This window comes from Chenopodium quinoa, unplaced genomic scaffold (assembly GCF_001683475.1).
Source record: "Chenopodium quinoa cultivar QQ74 unplaced genomic scaffold, ASM168347v1, whole genome shotgun sequence".
Lineage (NCBI taxonomy): Eukaryota > Viridiplantae > Streptophyta > Magnoliopsida > Caryophyllales > Amaranthaceae > Chenopodium > Chenopodium quinoa.
In genome coordinates this window covers 2019033-2039098 of record NW_018744041.1, presented here as the reverse complement: position 1 = coordinate 2039098, position 20066 = coordinate 2019033, and the positions used below count along the sequence as shown (strand labels likewise).

Sequence of the window (20066 nt, the reverse complement as noted above, 5' to 3'; positions counted from 1 at the left end):
CACACTAGTGCAGATTTAATAATTGGATCACACCCGATAAAATGAACATTTAATAAAAATTATATGAACACGTTAAAAAATGAAAAATTATTTATAGCAAATGAGCAAGTCAAAAAATGAATACTTCTTAATAATAAATGAACACGTAAAAAAAAATAACATCTATATCTATCTATATATATATTAAAACCCAAGGCAAGAATTGCAATCATGCCACGTGTCATCATTTTTGCCGTGTGTCATCATTTTTAATTTGTCACATGTTGTCATGAATTGATAAATGTTGTGGGGTCATGTGATTCATGTCATATTAAAACTAATCATCAATTTTTCCTCACAAAAAATTAATGTTCATAAATTCTATTTTTTTTTTTAATCCTCATTCTTTCATCTTCTCATTCATTTAACAAATAAAACAAATTAATATGATAATGAATTTTGTTAATGTTCAATAAAATTAAAAAAAAAAAATCAATTATAAAACCATCAATAGATTTCACTTTATTATTAAAGTTATTTTTAAAACAATTTACTATAGTTTTTTATATACAAAAAAATTACCCGGGGTATCGCCCGGGCCTCAAATTAGTTTAATATTATAATCTATATTTTATATCTATACTTATGTATTAAACAACGTTCCTAAAACTGAATATGTGTCACGGTACGTGGCCCACGTGGCACCCTTCATATCTATTAAATTTATGTCAGATCACTTTTCATATGTATTGTATATCATATAATCCATTGTACTATAAGGTCTATGTATAACATATTTTAATGACAATAAAAATGCTTATTACAAGATTTGGATGCAAGACCAACAAGAAATGAGTTGACATTGTTACCATCTTTGCTATCTTTTAATTATGTTTCATATTCAATTATAATACAACTAAATAATTTATATTAAACATCAAGTTGAGAGCACTTATTTAGTTTCATAGTTAATAGTTATTATTGTTCACTTCAATTTTAATTATATAGTTTTTATTTTATAGGTCAAATAATATTTGTTGATATTTAAAGTAAAACCCGGTGCATTGCCCGGGCCATACACTAGTTATACAATTATAAAAAGGAACATAAAAATTCAAATTAATATAGAAAAAATTAGTCAAAACAATTAACTTTAGGTCATTTTTTTAGATAATTTCAACTGTACATTATTTTTAACTAATCCAAATTTTAGTAGGCATACACTGTAAACAAACCCAAGTGACTAATAATATAGGAGTAAACTCAAATTGTGAACATTTTCACTTGTATCCTACTTACAATAACCATGACATATTAACCAATTTACTTTCTAGGTCAACATATATGAAGAAATTGTTGACACAAGATATTCGAGGATGATGATACGAAGTTAAATACTAAATTAGGCAGTAATGTACGCTTCACCATCATCCTTTTTTGAGGGGACACAATCAATTTGAATTGGTGTCTACAGACTACAAGTACAGAGTGGGTACTATATATGTATGGATTTATATAAAAAAAATAAAAAATTAAACTAGCTATAATATGCACGCGATGTATGTTTCATCAAATTACATGTGATTTCAAAATATGATCAATCGTGCTCGTTGCTTGTAGTGATTTAATACGAAGTAGTATTTAACCTATCCAATCCTATTCTTGTTGATTAAAAAAAAAAAAAAAACTAATATGTAAAAATACTTGTAATTGTTTATAAATAAAAAAATCCAAGGCATGCATGCTTTGCTTAGCTTAGCTTAGCTTAGCTTGTACAATTTACATACATAGTATATTATTACGAAGTATTAAAAAAAAAACAAGTAACATTAGGTTTTTCCCCTCCTTTTTCCCCTCGATCTAAAACTCATCACCTTTTTTTTTTTTTTTTTTTTTTGGTTTGAAGATATTAATAAAAAAAAAACCAAGTAATTTAAAAGGAAGTGTAAATTTGCATTTGAGTCAAAATATGCTCAAAATTATCTGTTGATCTTTCAATAGAGTGAGAATGAATTCCTTCATAAGTAGTGACAACTACTCCTTCATCGTTGGAAAGGCGTTGAACTTGTTTCTTCACATTGCATCCTTGATACGTACACCTGTAGTAGCTCCTGCATATTTTCAATACAAATGAGATAATAAATATTTGCTATCTTAGAATAATTATTGAATTTTTAATGATAATTAATAAGATGATTAAACTATAATCAATTCAAATGAAGTTGACTGATGATGAGAACAGGTTTTTTCTTTTATCTTCTTTAATATTCTTTTATACGCATGCGTTCATCTACATGTTCATGACTTTTGTAAGGAAAAAAATTATTAATTCAAGCAATTACTATAAATGTAATTTTATACTCCATGTAAAATAAAATCAATTACTTTGTATATATTATACAAAGAATCTTAATTATATTATTTGGTTTTTATTACGATAAGGGTCTGTTCTCATACGTTTATTTTCAGTTCAGTTAAGTTCAGTTCAGTTCAGCTCCTAATTTCCTTCTCTTATAAAATATTCATTTCAATTCAGTTCAATTCAGTTCAGTTCAGTTGAGTTCACTGTACGAGAACAGACCCTAAGTATACTGAAGCTAAAATTCACTTACAGAGTAGATATTTTCATACGAAGTATATGTATAGATGTATTTAGCCGAGAAATATAATAATCTTGAATTTAGGATGTTGCACATTAATTAAAGGACCTACACTTACTTCTAATTAAGCTAGTTACCCATGTCTACACTAGAATTTACAAAGTATATAGTAGTATTATTTCCACAAAACAAAAAAAATGAAGAAAAGAATTTGTGTTGTTGAGTATTCTAATTGAATTTTTATCTTTATTACTTCATTTTGATATAGAATATTAGAGTGTATTGAGTGTCGTAATTGAATTGTTATCTTTATTACAACATTTTGACATGAATAGCATCTTTTTATATTACTATAGAGCGGTTGTTTGAATTGAACCAAAAAATTTCACCGAGTATATTAGCTGATTACTGTAAATTAAAGATCATCCCTATGATAGAAGACATTTGACGAAATTAAAAAAATCAATGAGATAATTAAGTAATTAACTATGTGATACTAATTTGTTTTAGTACAAAAATACATCTATACACATACACAAGAATATAAACACACCTTGGAAACTTGTTATTCTTGACGGCCTTTTGACCATATTTTCGCCATCTATAGCCATCATCAAGTATATCAACTTGGCTTCTTGTTTGAAAAGCATACCTATGCTTCTTTGCCTTCTTTTCCGACGAACCCTTTTTTTTATTATTATTATCATTATTATTATTAATTAACTTATTATTATTATCATTAGTCATATTATTAAACCTCTTAATTTGATCACCATCATTGTTAGTATCTTGATGATTTTGAGGAATAATAATATCATGATAATTATCTAGTAATTGAGATTGAACAACCATGGATGATGGAAACTGCTGCGGCGGCTCACCCATCATCATTAACTCCGTGATCAACGGTCCAGATTGGCTCCCTACACCGTGATGATCGTGATTATATTGATCTATAGCATGATCAAAGCTATTATTGGAAGAACTAGAAACTTGGCTTAATGAAAAAGGAAAGTTACTATTATTAGTTGGTGAAGAATTTGATGAGTTTGTAGAAGAAGAAAATATAGAGTAGCCTTCCATTTTTATCTAGAGAGAGAAAGAGGAGAGAGAAAGAGGGTTTATTATTGTATGTTTGGTGTAAATAAGATGATCATAAAAAGGGTTATATTATGAAAGTAGATGTAGATTTATAATAGTATGTGTGTAGTGTTGTGTGAATTAAGGGGTAGAAGTAGAAGAAATATGGCGGCTTGATTGATGGCGGCCTATCTTTTTTTTGTAAAAAAATGCGCATGTGTTTTAGACTAGCAATAGTTAAAGCTTGGTTATTGGTCAATAGATAATTGGTTACCGCGATTGCATCGAATATTTTTGATTCATTGATGTTGAATCTTTTGTATTTGTACATTATTTCAATTCAATTTGAGTCATTATCTGTATTTAAAGTAAATAATTTTTTATTTTATTAAATTTAAAAAGATTCTACAAATGACTGTGATTTGAAAAATTTATCCGAAACTAGATGAAAATTTATTGAACATCATATACAATTTCATTTGAATGCGTTTAACAATTGCAAAATGTAAAATGATGAGACAATAAAGTAAACAATTTTAATACAAAAGACATTTAATTTGTGCAGTTAAAAAAAAAAATCCAAAATCCTCCAATATGACTATAATTAATATAAAAATGAAATTGGAAATATTGAGCTAATTAGATCAACAGGGAATGTTTTATTTGAGACTGCATGTAATACAAACCTACATTATTACATTTATAAAAAAGAGACGTAAGCGGCACGTAATAAAAAAATGGTAGACAGTAAATATAACTAAAGTACTAGTGTACTACTGTACTGCTTAATTTTCATATTTAATTTAGAAATTTTGGATGGATTAGGGGATTACTAGTTTGAATTTGGGGTTAATTAGTTACTTTTGCAATTAAGTAGCAAATGACTTAAGGAGCACTACGATAAGGTTGAAATTAAGGCAGCTTAATGATTAGGGTATAGAATAATTAAATTATATACAGACTTTTCTTTTCAAAATATATTTGATTTTAAATATTTAAATTCCAGTTGAATTCATATGATGATGAACAAAGGCTAGTTTGAAGTTGAAAAATCAACTCTTTGAAAAAGAGTTGAACTCAAATTTAATTTGTGATTTCATAATCTAATCCTTGTAATAAGTTGTAACCCCGTATGAGGAAGTCTATCTTACTTTAGACCTTTCTATATTTTGAAGTTTTGAACTAGTAATGTACGTATGTGATGACATTTTAGAAAATAAACAAAATTATAAGTGAAGACTATCTAGCCAATCTAGGTGCTTCTTTTATTACTATTACTATTACTATTATTTATTTATTTTTTCTGAAACATCTAGGTGCCTATTTTGTTCATCTTATTATGTTTATTTCAGCAAATTACAAGTATATATAAATTCTGATAAAATAAATTAAAAAAAAAGGTCTTAACACATTCTGATAAGGAGTGTCTTATATTAGTTTAGTTTAATACATACTAATAAAAATCTAAAATAACCTTTAATACGATATATATTAAATTAACTGTTATATGACATACTCTAAATTAATATATCACTTAATAGATCAAAGTACATAAATAAATGGTCTAATAAAAAAAACTCTAGAATGTAATTAAGAAATACTTTTTTTATTTTTAAATTGAAAGATAGTTGATTCAATAGTAGCGGCCGTGAAAGTTGTTAAATCCTACTTAAGTAACTGTTCTATTAATCCAAAATCCAAAGTAATGTAAAAAGTTTCACTCTAGGAGTATAATTACTATGAATTCGGTCAGATAATTGGAAACATGCATGGATAATAGTGACCAGCTGATTTGAAGGTGATTATAATTAAGGGGGGAAGAATCAAATGATAATCACAGTAGTATGTTCGTTCTTGGACTTTTCCTTGGTCACATTTTTAGCATCATTTGAGCTTTTATAATTTAAGGATAATTGTATCAACTAATTAAATTGTTGAAAGGTATTTTGTTTTGAGTGCATGAATTGAACTTTCAACCAACACTTTCGCCTTTTAAGAAGGGAACTTCCTCGTGTTTCTCTTGGTTTATCAATATTTTCCCTACCATCTTTTTTACTTCTTTGAATTAATGTACATAGTATTAATTACTCGATCTATAGTGTATTACGTAGTACAAACTAAGCCAAGAGCCTGAAAACAAACCCTGGCCTTTGAATATTATTATACTTTATACGCGTACTGGTCTTTGGCACGCATTGGGTTTAAAAGGGCATGCAGGCGACATGAACTCATCAATTATTGCAAAGACATGGACAAGGCATGCATGGCAAACGATTGATTGCGACGCAAGCTTGCACCGTGCAATTGATCATATATATACAGTTAAAGGACCAACTCGACCAAAAACTTAAGCTGATGGTTGAGTTGCGGGAATATGTTTTATACTCTATCACGCCCCCTCACGCGAGAGCTCATTTAGGCTAGCTTAGAAGTGTGGATGCAACATGACCCCCCCCTCATACCCAACGCTTAATATTCTAAATGAAAGTGAGGGTAGATGAGATTCGAACTCGTGATCTTGTGTCACGCTGGCTCTGATACCATGTTAAAAGACCAAATCAATCAAAAGTTTAAGTAGATAGTTGAGACCCAGAAATATGTTTTGTACTCTATCATATACGAATTAATTAATATATACTCCATCTGTTTCAATATGATAATCTCATAAGGAATCAATCACATAAAATAAGAAAAAGAGAATATTTGGAATAATCCAACATTAAAGTAAAAAACAATTTATAATAGTTTTGTCTTATTTAACTTTTTTGATTTTTTTTTATTTAAGGAAAGCATTAGCCAATAATTGCATAAATCAATAGAGTAATTTCTTTATTTAGAGTCATGTCATTAATTCACAATCAATTAATCTAGCCAATCAGAATTTAATATAGGAAATAAAAACTAAGTTAAAAGTGGAATACATTCAATATGGGTAGATCTTTTTGAAACGCCAAAGTAGTACTCCGTATATGAGAGTAATGTGACTAACAAATTGAAACGAAAAGTGTAATAAAATTAGAGAAAAAGTTCAAGGTGATGACACAAACTTGTGTTAACTTAGGTGATACTCTTAGCTCAAGAGTTGTGTTGGCTACGGAGTAACAAAGTATGGCACAATCAACATGAAATCACCGTACCAACTGACCCTTTTAAATGGGTGTTGTTATTTTTCGCTCCCATTTTACCGGGTAACGCTCCCTTTTTGACTTGAAATTCCAATTTTACCCCTAACATATAAATACGGTTTTTTCCACTTCCCGACCAACATTTCTCACTTTCTTACTTCTCTCTCTAACTCTCTAAAACACTCTAAAAATTTGAAAAAAAAAATTTCCAAATTTTTTTCTTCATTTTTAAAAAAAAACAACAATCATAAAAAACACAAAAAAATGGGTGATTCGAGGCGGATTAGGCTGAAATTCGGAGGGAGGAGCTTTGGCGGCGGTGGAGGCGGCGGCGATGACGGAGGCGACGAGATAATTTTTTTTTTTAATTACGGATCCAGGAACTTTCGCCCAAAAAATCCAGAAGTTCCATGGAGGATCCGCCTGGAATTTCCGGATCCTCCATGGAACATCCGGATTTTTTGGGTGAAAGTTCCATTTTTTTTTCCGTTAATAATATGGTATTGTTATTTTTAATTGTTAATTTTAATTTTTTTTTTTTTTTGGATTTTGTTATTTTTGTTGTTATTTTGAAGTGTTATTATTATTATTATTATTATTATTATTGTTATTATTATTGTTGATATTATTATTATTGTTGTTATTATTATGGTTAGTATATTTTGTAGTGTTATTATTTTTAAAAATATGATAATTTTTATTATTTTGTTGATATTAGGGTTTTTATTATATTATTGTTATTATGGTTATTGTTGTTGTTGTTAATTTTTTATTTATTTTTTTTGGATTTTGTTATTTTTGTTGTTATTTTGAAGTGTTATGGTTAGTATTATTATTATTATTGTTATTATTATTTTTGATATTATTATTATTATTATTATTGTTATTATTATGGTTAGCATATTTTGTAGTGTTATTATTTTAAAAAATATGATTAGTATTATTATTAAACTAAGTTGATATTAGGGTTTTTATGATTGTTGTTGTTGTTTAATTTTTTTTTTTTGTTGTTGTTGTTATAATAATATTATTATTATTTTTATTAGTAGTACTATTATTAATATTTTTAATTATGATTAGTATTGTTGTTGTTGATATTAGTGTTATTTTTATTGTTATTATGGTTATTGTTGTTGTTGTTAATTTGTAATTGTTGTTGTTGTTGTTGTTATTATTATTATTATGGTTATTGTTGTTGTTAATTTTATTTGTTGTTGTTGTTATTATTCTTGGCCTTCTATGGTTATTGTTGTTGTTGTTAATTTTAATTTTTTTTTGTTGTTGTTATTACGATTATGATTGTTGGTGTTGTTGTTTTGATTATTGTTTATTATTATTATTATTATTATTATTATTATTATTATTATTATTATTATTATTATTATTATTATTATTATTATTATTATTATTATTATTATTATTATTTATTATTATTATTATTATTATTATTATTATTATTATTACTAAAATCGGATTATTTTCTTATTTTATGTAGATCGAGGGTTCTGGTGCTCGACATGCAATATCACGACGTCTTAATGCGTCTGTTAGGAGATAGATATCTCGTTCAGTATCGCTTCAGCCCGAGCAGCAGCAATACGGGTCTACTAGTGGTTGGTCGGGAGACCAACAGTCTGATCTGGTAGTAGTCGGCCCTTGTACTTTGCAAGTGGAGCACCCATATCTGACGAGGAAGACGAATGTTCGGCTAGTCATGCTGGTGACCGGGATGAAGAACAGGACCCTCAGGAGTACCATATGGTATATAGGGGTCAGTTTGGGAGATTTGTTGGTAGTGGATCGAGTCAGCCTACTTCCAGCTCTGCAGAGGCATGGTTAGTGTAGGAACCGATGTTGGGTGCGCCTGAGGATGGGTCTATTATCCCTAGTTTTGGCGGTCACGTGGCACGGTATATCTGGATGGAGCAGGAGCGTAGTGTTTTGCGCTGTTTAAGTAGGATAAAGTTATGTTCTGACTTGTTCACTTGGCGAGGTCGTCAATCTGTGGAGGACCTCGCGCCGATTGATGCTAGTTGGTTGTCTCACTTGCCCGGCCTGATGTTTAAAAGACTTGATTGGCCGTTGATTTCTGTTTTTGTTGAGAGGTGGCAGCCAGATACGAACACCTTTCACATGCCATTTGGGGAGATTACGATCTTGTTGCACGACGTATACAACATCCTTGGGTTACGGGTTGCAGGCAATATGGTCACCACTACTCCTAGCACGGACGTGTTACGGGACGCGTGCTCGATCACCATGGATATGACTCCAGATGATCTGTCTGAAATTTGCGGCACAAAGACCATTTTGCAGGGTAGTGGGGTATTGACTAATAAGATTTTTGAGTCGACATTGGCGGTTGACCGGGAGTTTAGTGACCAGCTTGATGGATACTTGTGGTTAGTGCTTGGAGGTACACTGTTTGTAGAAAAGAGTGGTAACCGTACGCATCCTTTCTTCCTCCACGAGCTATGTTACATGGATGTCCCTATTAACGAGTATGCTTGGGGAACAGCTGCACTGGCCTACTTGTATCGGCAACTGGGCACGGCATCACGGAAAGGTGCTGATTCGATTGCTGGTTGTCTCACGCTTCTGCAAGTGTGGATTTACGAGTACTTTCCGTGCTTTCGGCCACAGCAGGGTACCTTGACCCGGGACCTTCAAATGCCTCGTGTGTCTGCTTGGGATGTTGGAGCGGGATGTCCTAGCAAGAACCTGGAGCGCCTGTTAGCTTTTCGTACTATAATTGATGCGCTTACTGACCGTGAGGTGAACTGGCTACCGTACGGAGCTGATCCTGCATTACAAGTGCCCCCCACTTTATTCATTGGCTGCATCTAGTACCGTAACATCATTGAGCCGTACATGCCTGATAGAGTGGTGCGCCAGCTTGGTTTCATGCAAGGCATTCCCCGCGAGATCATTAGGCCAGAGAAGGCCAAGAGGCCGACTAACTTGAAGATGTATCGGGTAGACTTCCCGACCGAGATGACAGATGTGATGTGGAAGAGGTTGTCCCTGGGGTATCTCAGAGTGTAGTTTTAGGTGCCCTCACCAGGCTTAGTGCTGCATCTCCTTCGGTTGCGCCTGGTTACATGAAGTGGTTGTACAGGTTTTATCACCCGCGGCCCGCGGGTATCTCCAGGTGCAGGAGTTACAAGCAACCTGCCTGAGCGGACTAACACTGATTATGTAAGTATTTATGCTTATTATTATATTAACAATGACTTCTATGAATTTTTGTGTTTATAATATGTTATTGTTTGATTTGCAGTGGATGGGTCGGTCCATGGAGATTCACCAAAGAGCACTAGCTGAGTATCCTGAAATGTCGAGTGAGACTCGAACAATGACTGTTCTGGGTCACCACCACGTTGAGTGTGTTGACAGTTCACATACTCGAAATAGCTACGATCACGCCTGGTGTAATTTTTCTTCGGTCGACCACGAGTGTTGAGGTTGAGATGTGGTTCTTCAAGGTGTGAATGATCTGGATGTAGCTCCTCTTCAATGATTCGCGTTACATTTCGACGTACGGCCGGGTCACTTTCCATGACTTCATCAATTAGGGGACCGAAAATGTGCAACCTCCTCGGTCGAATCATTAACCACTTCAGGAATGTTAACACCATCACCAATAACCAGTGTCTTCCAGAAAGAATGAATTTGGATGTTATACAATCCTGTCTGTGCAACTATCGAATCATGTATCTGGAAAGCACATGGAAGACCATGGGTCACACGCATAGCACATCCACACCGTTCATGGACCTGGTAACTCAAATCCCGCATCCTTTTCGTCTCGTTATCCAGTACTTTCAAGCAATGTTGAGACACTTTGCCATTTATACGTGACAGTGGCAACTGTCTGTACATCTGACCAATTTTAGACCTTGATGCCTCCAAGTCATTATGAATTTGTATGATACGATTACCGATATGACAATGGACTCGGGCCCATACGGTATCCAAAGCACCTGCCAATGATTCTAATTAGTAAATACATTTTAATTTTTTTATTATAATTATAATTACGTAACAACGAAAATAACTAATAAAATAATACAACTAACCTGTGGATGATTCAAACTAAGTTTTCACTGCTGAATGTTGGCTCTCAACTCTGCAGTTGGTGGTGTTACCAAAGTGAAGAACCTGGTTCGTCCAAAATTTCACAGATTTCTCCTTATGACAAAGCCATGTTCTCTGAACATACTGAATCACTGCCGGATATTTTCCCCACCTCACTTGCATGGCAGCTAGAGCATGATCATACTCCGCCTGTGTTGTTGCATTCACGATTTTGAACCATCTCCCAGCTCTAAAACTGACACCAACCTTCTTGTTTCCGAACATCTTCGTCACCTTAGCCTCCACATCTCCGTTGATGTGCCATAGACAGAGTAAATGTGACGTCCCTGGAAAGACTTCTCTCAAAGCCGCACATAGCCCAAGATCACGGTCTGAAATAAATACAGATGGCTCTTTATCAAACCCAATCAACTCCCTTAATCTCTGCAACACCCACCGATAGCTAGCCGTGCACTCGTCGCGCATGAAAACATATCCAACTAGAAAATTCTGGTTTGTCGGTGTCACACCTACTATCTCAAAGAAAGGCATGTTATATCGATTGGTCTTGTAAGTAGAATCCATACCTATGAAATGTGGGTATGTGCGGAGTATGTTGACCATGATCGGGTGCACCATAAATGCATGTTTCAAAACGTTGTGATCATCGTTCGTGACCCAGTAAATGTATTTACTCTCTCTTGCCAGATGAAGAAATTGCTGAACAACTCCTCTTCCTTCGGACATCTCCATCCTGAAGTCATTTCGGCAATTGTAAATGTGTCGGATGTTTGGATGATCATCAGGAAATTGCTCGGCAATAGTGGACATGATGTTACGGGGAGCAACCTTGGACTTTGTCATGTTCCGCACAACCTGTTTTATTTGCACCCGGACTCAATCCGCTCACTTTACGGTGACCCTCTGGGTACACAATCATTGGGTGGTTATGTGTCCCGGTGTGATCATTTTTCGCAATGATCTTCCAACTGTCGGTGCTGACTTCATAATATATCTTGATGTAGAATGGACAACCATTAGCTTTGGTTTTGGTGTCCTTCCGTATCGCGTTCTCCAAATCTCTCGGCTTGCTCCTTCGTGACCGATCACATCGCAAATACCGATACGGCCGACCATCTCTGGTTTTGTTATAAGACGATTTCACCAATATAAATCCCAATTTTTATGGAAACACCATCAGCCCATGTAACTGCATCGTCAAATGTAGGAAAAAACGTATATGTGACAAAATTTCCACTATAATTCACACCGTCACCGCCTTCCTCAGATTCCATATCCTATACAAATTAAATAAAACATGGTTTATGTCAAAATAATAATAATAAAAACAACAACAACAACAACAACAACAACAACAACAACAACAACAACAACAACAACAACAACAACAACAACAACAATAATAATAATAATAATAACAATACTAATACTAATAATAATAATAACAATACTAATAATGATAATAATAATAACAAATACAAAACAATAACAATATTAATAATAATATTAAAAATAATAATAAACAATTATAACAACAAATACAAAACAATAATACCATAACATTAATTACTAAATAATAATAATAATAATAATAATATTATTATTATTAGTATTATTATTATTAAAATTATATTTCTACTAATTAACAACAACAATATCAACAACAACAACAACAACAACAATAATAACAACAACAACAACAACAATAATAATAATTTAACAACAACAACAACAATAATAATATCAACTACAACAACAACAATAATATCAACAACAACAAAAACAACAACAACAACTACGATAATAATAATAATAATAATAATGATAATAATAATAATAATAATATTTTCAATAATAATAATAATAATATAAATAATAATAATAATAATGTAACAAAAAATAATCATATTACTAATAATCATATTTGTACAAAAAAAATTACATTAATTATCAAATACTAAATCACAACAATAATCACAAGGCCACGAAAAAAAAACATAAAAAAAAAAACTTAATTAACATTAAAAAAAAACGTACTTAACATTTTAAAAAAAAATTATATAAACAAGGACATCCGCCTAAAATATCCGGATGTCCCTAGGTACATCCGCCTAAAATTTCCGGATGTACCATGGAAGATCCGGATTTTTCAGGCGGATCCCTACTTCTGCTTGAAATTTCCGGATGTTCCATGGTACATCCGGAAATTTTAGGTTGATGTCCTATTTGCCGAAAATAAAAAAAAAACAAAAAAACTTACAGAATGTTCCGACGCATTCTCCGGCGTACAAATGTTCCACTCGCCGTCCATGACCCAAGACCCGTCGGAAAATTTCACGATTAATTATTTTTTTTTAAAAATAAAATTTAAGGTGGTCGTGGGGACCGATTTGGTTTTAAGGTCGTGGGGACCGATTTTGGGAGGCTCGGGATAGCAAGGTCGTAAGGTGAGGGGACCGTTTCATGTAATGTGTCCAAATGGGGAACAAAGTCCTTTTTATAACACAAATTGCATAAAGGGCATAGTTGTCCATTCAAGTCAAAAAGGGAGCGTTACCCGGTAAAATGGGAGCGACGAATAGCAGTTGAGTTTTAAATTATTCTTCATAGTTGTAATTTTTTGTACCACGCACATCTAATTTTTTTATTTTTTCAGATTTATAAAAATATATATTGAGACTAATAATCTAATAATTAAAAATATATATTGAGACTAATCCTATAATAGTTCTAGCCTGCTATGTATTTTGGTATTTATTTATAATCTCACCATATATGCATGCATGATTGCATGCACAACAAATAATATTGGAATGAAGCTAATACCCTAATAGATCTTTATGGCTTCATGCATGTGTATCCCTTAAAATCAGGCATGCATAATACGAGTACTTGTTATTAGATAGTCAAATAAAGATAGCAATGTCTGTTGTACGTTGTGTATATAAGACTTTGTGTATATATATAGATTATAGAAAGATAGATATATCACCATCAGATTATATACATATTGATCGACTATCTATAATAATAAAAATTAATGGTATGAGCATAGTTTGAGTTTTAATTTCAAGTGAACAACATTATCTTCTCACTGATCCCCGCATTACTACAGTAGTCAATAGCACATGCATGTAAGCAAAAACACGAGGTTGGACGTTAGAGTAGTACCACTTTACTGATTGAGGTCATGTGCTACGTACTCTTTATATTCAGTACTTGTGTGACACCCACCGTGGTTTAAGGCGCATCCGTTATTTAGAGAGAGCCCACTTCACGAGTCTATGATTATTTTTATTACAGTTAAAAAATTAAATCATATAACAATAAGATGAACAAATAATCCTTTAGCTTATAAAATATTTAACTCTATTTATTTTATTATATGGAACGCAAACCCTTACATGCGTTATATGAGAATATCGGTACTCTATAATGTGGGTATATACTATAGGACATAGGCACAGGCAGACATGCATTATTTTGATCAGTGAGGCAATGCCTATTGCCTACAACCCTACAATACCAATTAGGCAATTATTAACAGTGTGAACATCTAAATATAGAAATTAAAGGTAGGTGATGAGCAATGTAAGGTTTAAGTCTAAATTCAACATAAAGTTTTTTCTCAAAAACTTATTCAAATATCTTAGAGCCTTATCCTTGAATAATTAAGATGTAATAAGATGATATCATAATCTAGTGACGCCTTCCTTTTAATTTATTGTACACAAAATTCTTGATTTAGAATACCTTAGATGGAGTGTGTTTGACTGTCAAAGATACACCTACCACTAAATTTTAGTTGGTTCCTCTTTGACCATATACTTTTCAAACTTCAACAGACTAATGCTTATACGAGTATTATTTATGTGTGTTCGTGTTTATCAATTTTACTTTTTTAATTTTAAATTTGAGGGTATATATTATATTATTTATATTTATAATAATTGTTGCATTCACTGGCTGTGAAATTTTAATATTTAATTACATGGTCATCGTGATGAATATGGAGCAATTTATACAATATTTACTCCGGATGTCTTATTCTACACTTCTTTTATTTTAGGGTTAGTTGGTGTTGGACTTATTACGATACTTTAATACTAGATTACTAGCTACTTTGTATAGTATATGATAGATTTTATTACCCACTCACATAAATCTTCTTTTAAAAGGTGAAAGTTTAATTTTATTTATTATTTTTTTCAAAAGGGAATGAGAAAGAAATAAAGTTTTTCATTGGCTTAAAACTCTACAAATAAATTTAAATAACGTCAGTAACTAGAGTGATTTGAAATACAAAAGTATAATACTTAATTATTGTGATAGAAAAAAATACTTATGAGGTTAGAAAGGGACCGAGCATAAGTTCCTACTAGCTCAAAAAAAAAAAAAAAAAAAAAAAAAAAAAAAAAAAAAAAAACATACGCAATTGATGTGTGTTTTTTTTTTTTGAAAACCGTAATTGATGTCGTTTGATTATGCATTACTGATTTTTTTTACGGAGTATTAATAGTATTAGTTGGAAAGGTTGATCTTGGTCACATTATATTCGATATGGTATAAACTATACGTTTATGATTTTGTAACGTACTTAATTTTAAACTTTGTATAGTCAGTGTCCTCATCACTCTTCACTTAGTGAGTTAGATTAATTGTTTCGTAACAATTTCTTAAACTCTGTATTATTTTGAGATAAGAGACATTACTAAACTTCTTGACTTGCTAATCACTTAATACTTGCTAGCTAATTAATTGCTTAGCTTCAAATTGAACGCATTTGTTTTCAATTCGTGGAATAACGACTTCGATCGCTTGCTATAGTTGCTATACACAGGGTAGTATCACTAGTATGTACACCAACAAAATTGCTTTATTTAATTGCCACATGAGAAATGCATAATTTTTAGTTTATATATATGGTGATAGTGCGTGAGAGATGCAATGGAATAATTAATGAGGATCCAGCAAGCAAGCATGTCATGTGTAGAAAAGTGGAAATAATAATAGGAATAAAATACCATTGTAAATACTTGTATGCGTTGTAGTATGTCAAAATAAAATATGTTAGAAACTAAAAGAAAACAGATGAAGTATATATACGGAGTGTTACTAAGGGATAGAATATATAATTTTTGGTAAAAATAAAAATGGGTAAATATTGGCGGCTTATAAGTTACTCCGTATAACTTATTAACTTGAAGGATCAAATCACGTGAATTGACAATTCTAATATTCGGTTTTTTTTTTTTTTTTTTTGAAATTGACAATTCTAATGTAAATGTCAAGGTATAATTACACTACTACATGTATATTAAATTCTTTGAATTTTTGGAAATCTTAGTTAGCTTACCACTTTTCCATCTGCTTAACCCAATCAGTAATTTCTGTGGCTGCGGCAGTGTAGCTAGAGGACGTTGAAAAAAAAAAATGAACCAATTAATAATGCTGCTCATCTTGCACGGCCGACTAGTCATTTAGTCATATAAGGACCCAGTACTCGAAATACATTATTGATAATCACAAACTCATGTTTTGTATTTTACTAGCTTTTGCATGTTTTACTCAACAAAGTATGCATGGTATTTATTTATTTATTTTTTAATTTTTTTTTTTTTTGACAAGAACAAGCTATAAGTATTGCAATTGTGTGGTGGTGTTGCATGCTTGCATCGGATTACATGCATGCACCAACGCGAATCGAGTGAGCTCATTTGCTTTGGTCTGGATGGTGGATTATTAGTCGTAGGCGTAATGTTATATGTAGCCTTAAGGGCTAAAAATAAACATTTAATTTATTTTTCAATTTGGTATTAATTTATGGTGCATGATAAAATCACGCACAAATCAACATAATTATTATTTTTTTTATTTTTATTTGTTCTTTTCATTTTTTAGTTTCTTATTATAGCTTAATAACTATACATAACATGTTCCTAATTATAAATTAAAGGATAAAAATGAAATTCGATTATGGACAAGCTAGATATGACTAAACAAGTCTAAATTATCACATTATTATAGCATCGATATTCAAAAGGGATCAATGAGTTGTCCTTCCATCTCTTCCCCAAATGACAGGAGTTCGATTCAGTTTATTGAAAACAAGGCAAATGACACTATTAGCTCGTCAAATCAATTAAAAGTTATTATCGCTCTAAATTAATCGATAGTTGAGACCTTTTAAAGATGACCGACCATAAATAGGACTGTTGGCGTCAATTTCTCCTTTTTTTTTTTTTTTTTTTTTTAATGCTCCAAGCTAGATCTGCCACAAGATGAAAACGTTAAAATTGTTGTATAGTCTCCATGTTTGAATTTGTTTAAAAGTCATGTTAATGCACCGTTGGCATATTGTCCTTTATTGTAAGCACGAGAAAATTTAAGATCACAAATTCACAATATGAACAACTTAAGAAATAAATTAAAGGGTAAGGTAGTGGTCTATTCGATTTCGACTTCTTATATAAATAATTATCATTTTCATACTTTATTCAAAACGTTCTTATGATATTCTATATTGAGATGACATATTGTTGTTTTTTTTTTTTTTTTTTTTTTGTTTGACACAATTATTGGTCTTTGTTGAGCGGTGCTCTTATGTCACTATAGTGGAAAGAAGGAATAATCGGACACTGTCGGTAATATAGACCCAAAATAAAGCCCTTTGAAACTACCATAAATATATGGCGGTTGAATTTGAATTGTCTGTCTGGGAGTCGAGTAATATTAATTTTATGTTACAATAGTCAAGAAAATACATTTTGGAAAATTATTGGAGGTACTAAGATAGAGACTATTGAGTCTATAGTAGTTGTTAGTTAGACTAAACATAATACAAGATGATACTATAGAGATACAATTCTAAACATAATGAAATGGCATTTGAGTTTGATATCAACTTGAATATTATTATAGTTCATGCGGACACAAATATTATTCGAAGTCATATTATGATTTAGGTGTCACATTATCCATCGATATTATTGTATATATATGACTCCAAAATCAAACTATTAAAAGTAAATTCCCGATCCCTTTACCTCGTAATCTAGTATGGAGGTATACCAATATTGATTGTTGTCTAGGTGCATCGGTCTATACCCATATAGTTTTCTCAACATAATTACTAAAATAATATTTGTTAATAAAAATATTTAGTGAGCCTAATCATAATTAAGTATGAAGAAGTATATTGAAGAATTTTAAATGTACACAGTGTTAGGCCTTGTTCACTTCATTTTAAAATATAATATTCAGTAAAATTAATTTTAGTTCATAAATTTTTTTTTGAGGAAATAGTAAAAATCATTATAATTCAATATAAAATAATTTCAATTTAGCAAAATTAATTTTTATTCAATAACAATAATCTCAATTCATTAATAAAGTTTCAGAAAAATTTTATTTGCTTCAATATCTCATGTATTTGTTAACGTCGTATCTCTATTATAAATATCGTACGACTTTTAATTAATTAAATATGAGAAGGTTTTGCGTAGAACGGACTCACGTGAGTTCCGTTTATAACCTTCAAACACACCACCTCCATTTTCTCTCTACTCCATTTTTACAATCCTTCATTCATCACCATTTTTTCACATTTTCTCTCTCCTCCTCATTCGGATCCTTACCTCATTCTCTAATCAAAACCAGAACCCTCCAGGAGGCTCACCAACGGGAGGATGATGAAAACTTGCGTTATCGCCAAACAGGGGGTAATTGTCGAGGAGGGCTTTCGAACCCACAATGAGTACCAGCGAAGCCGCCGCCGCCAAGGTAATTCCCAAGACTACGGTTGTGTTCCACCGGAGGACCATCCAAAAATCGAGAAGGCCAGCGTTGTTGGTGACTTGGTGGTGCAAATTGTGGTCTTGCCATTTTTATGGTGGAGAGATAAAATATGAGTTGCAAAAAAAGAGGAGAGAGATTGTGGGTTGTTGAGGAGAGAGAAAGAGAGGAAGAATGAAGGGGTTTTAATACCTGACCATTATAATCTAGAACCCGTGCGATGCACGTTTTATATAATTTTTTTTACCGAAATTTCACCATATACCACTGAGTTTAAGCATAATTCACCGTACCACCAAAAACTTTCTAATACACCATATACCACTCAGTTATTGTATATTAACACAAAATGCCCTTTTTGCTAACTGCCGTTAGTCTGCCGTTTGGGGGACTTTACCATTATGCCCTTATACATCTAACTGGCGCCATTGATAGGGTTGACTCCATTGACCCCCCATTTCCCCCTTTCCATTGAAGCTTCTCTCTGTTCTTCTCCATTAAAATCGAACCCCAAAATCAATCAAAAAGCTTCAAACTTTCATCGATCCCCCTGGCGGCAACAATTGCGATCCCAGCCACTTCCCAGATGGCCGGCGACTGCCCTCCCCTGGCCCCTTCCCCCCGCCGGCGACATTCTCGACCCCTTCCCCCTACACCGGCGACCATCCCACTCCTACTCCCCTTCCCCGAAAATCATCCCCCACTTGTAACCCAATTCCCGATTTCCTCGTCGGACTCCCCTTCCCCGATTCCCGATCTCTCTAACCCTAAAAAAATCCTCAATTTCCCTCTTGCAAATCCCAATTGGAATATCGACGGCAAAGAAACCACCCATCAAATCTTGACGAAGAGAGAGAAGGTCGAATTAGAAGCGAATTTGTTCGAAAAAAATGCTGATAAGTCGAATTGATGTTGTTGTATGGTTGCAGATTTTGAGTGTTGTCGGTTCAGGGGGAGAGGGAGGCCGACGCGCTGGCGAGAGAAAGGCTGGGCGCCGGCGTGGGTGGGGGCGGGATAGGGTGGTGGCTGGGGGTTCTAGTCATATTTCGTGCAAGCAGGGGATGTTAGGATAGGGTGGTGGTTGGCTGGGAGACGTTGGTGGTTTGGGAGGAGGACGGGAAGGGGAGATGGCAGGGGTAGGGGGAGCTCTGGAAGGCCGGCGAGGGAGGAGGCTAGGCAAGGCCGCCGGCGAGGGAGGAGGCTGGGCAAGGCCGCCGGCGAGGGAGGAGGCTGGGCAAGGCCGCCGGCAGGGAGGGGGAGCTGGGCTGGTGGGGGAAGGGGGTGTCGGGGTTGGTGGAGTGAGGAGGTGGTGGCTGTTTTTTTTTTAAATTCTTTATTTAACTAATTAATTAGATAATATTAATAAGAGCCAATATGTGACAGCCACGTG

The 20066-nt window shown here is 32.9% G+C and overlaps 2 protein-coding genes across 2 annotated transcripts; one reads left to right on the top strand and one right to left on the bottom strand.

Moving 5' to 3' along the window:
* Positions 1-1672: 1672 nt before the first annotated feature.
* On the bottom strand, positions 1673-3662 carry LOC110690523 (probable WRKY transcription factor 12). Its single transcript, XM_021867376.1, has 2 exons — positions 3133-3662; positions 1673-2090 (listed from the first exon to the last, which is right to left on the bottom strand). The coding sequence occupies exons 1-2, from the start codon at positions 3660-3662 to the stop codon at positions 1913-1915; spliced, it is 708 nt and encodes a 235-aa protein (XP_021723068.1). The 3' UTR covers positions 1673-1912.
* A 4973-nt stretch (positions 3663-8635) lies between these two features.
* Positions 8636-10247, top strand: LOC110690581 (protein MAINTENANCE OF MERISTEMS-like). Its single transcript, XM_021867442.1, has 2 exons — positions 8636-9559; positions 10065-10247. The coding sequence occupies exons 1-2, from the start codon at positions 8636-8638 to the stop codon at positions 10245-10247; spliced, it is 1107 nt and encodes a 368-aa protein (XP_021723134.1).
* The last annotated feature ends 9819 nt before the right edge of the window (positions 10248-20066 follow it).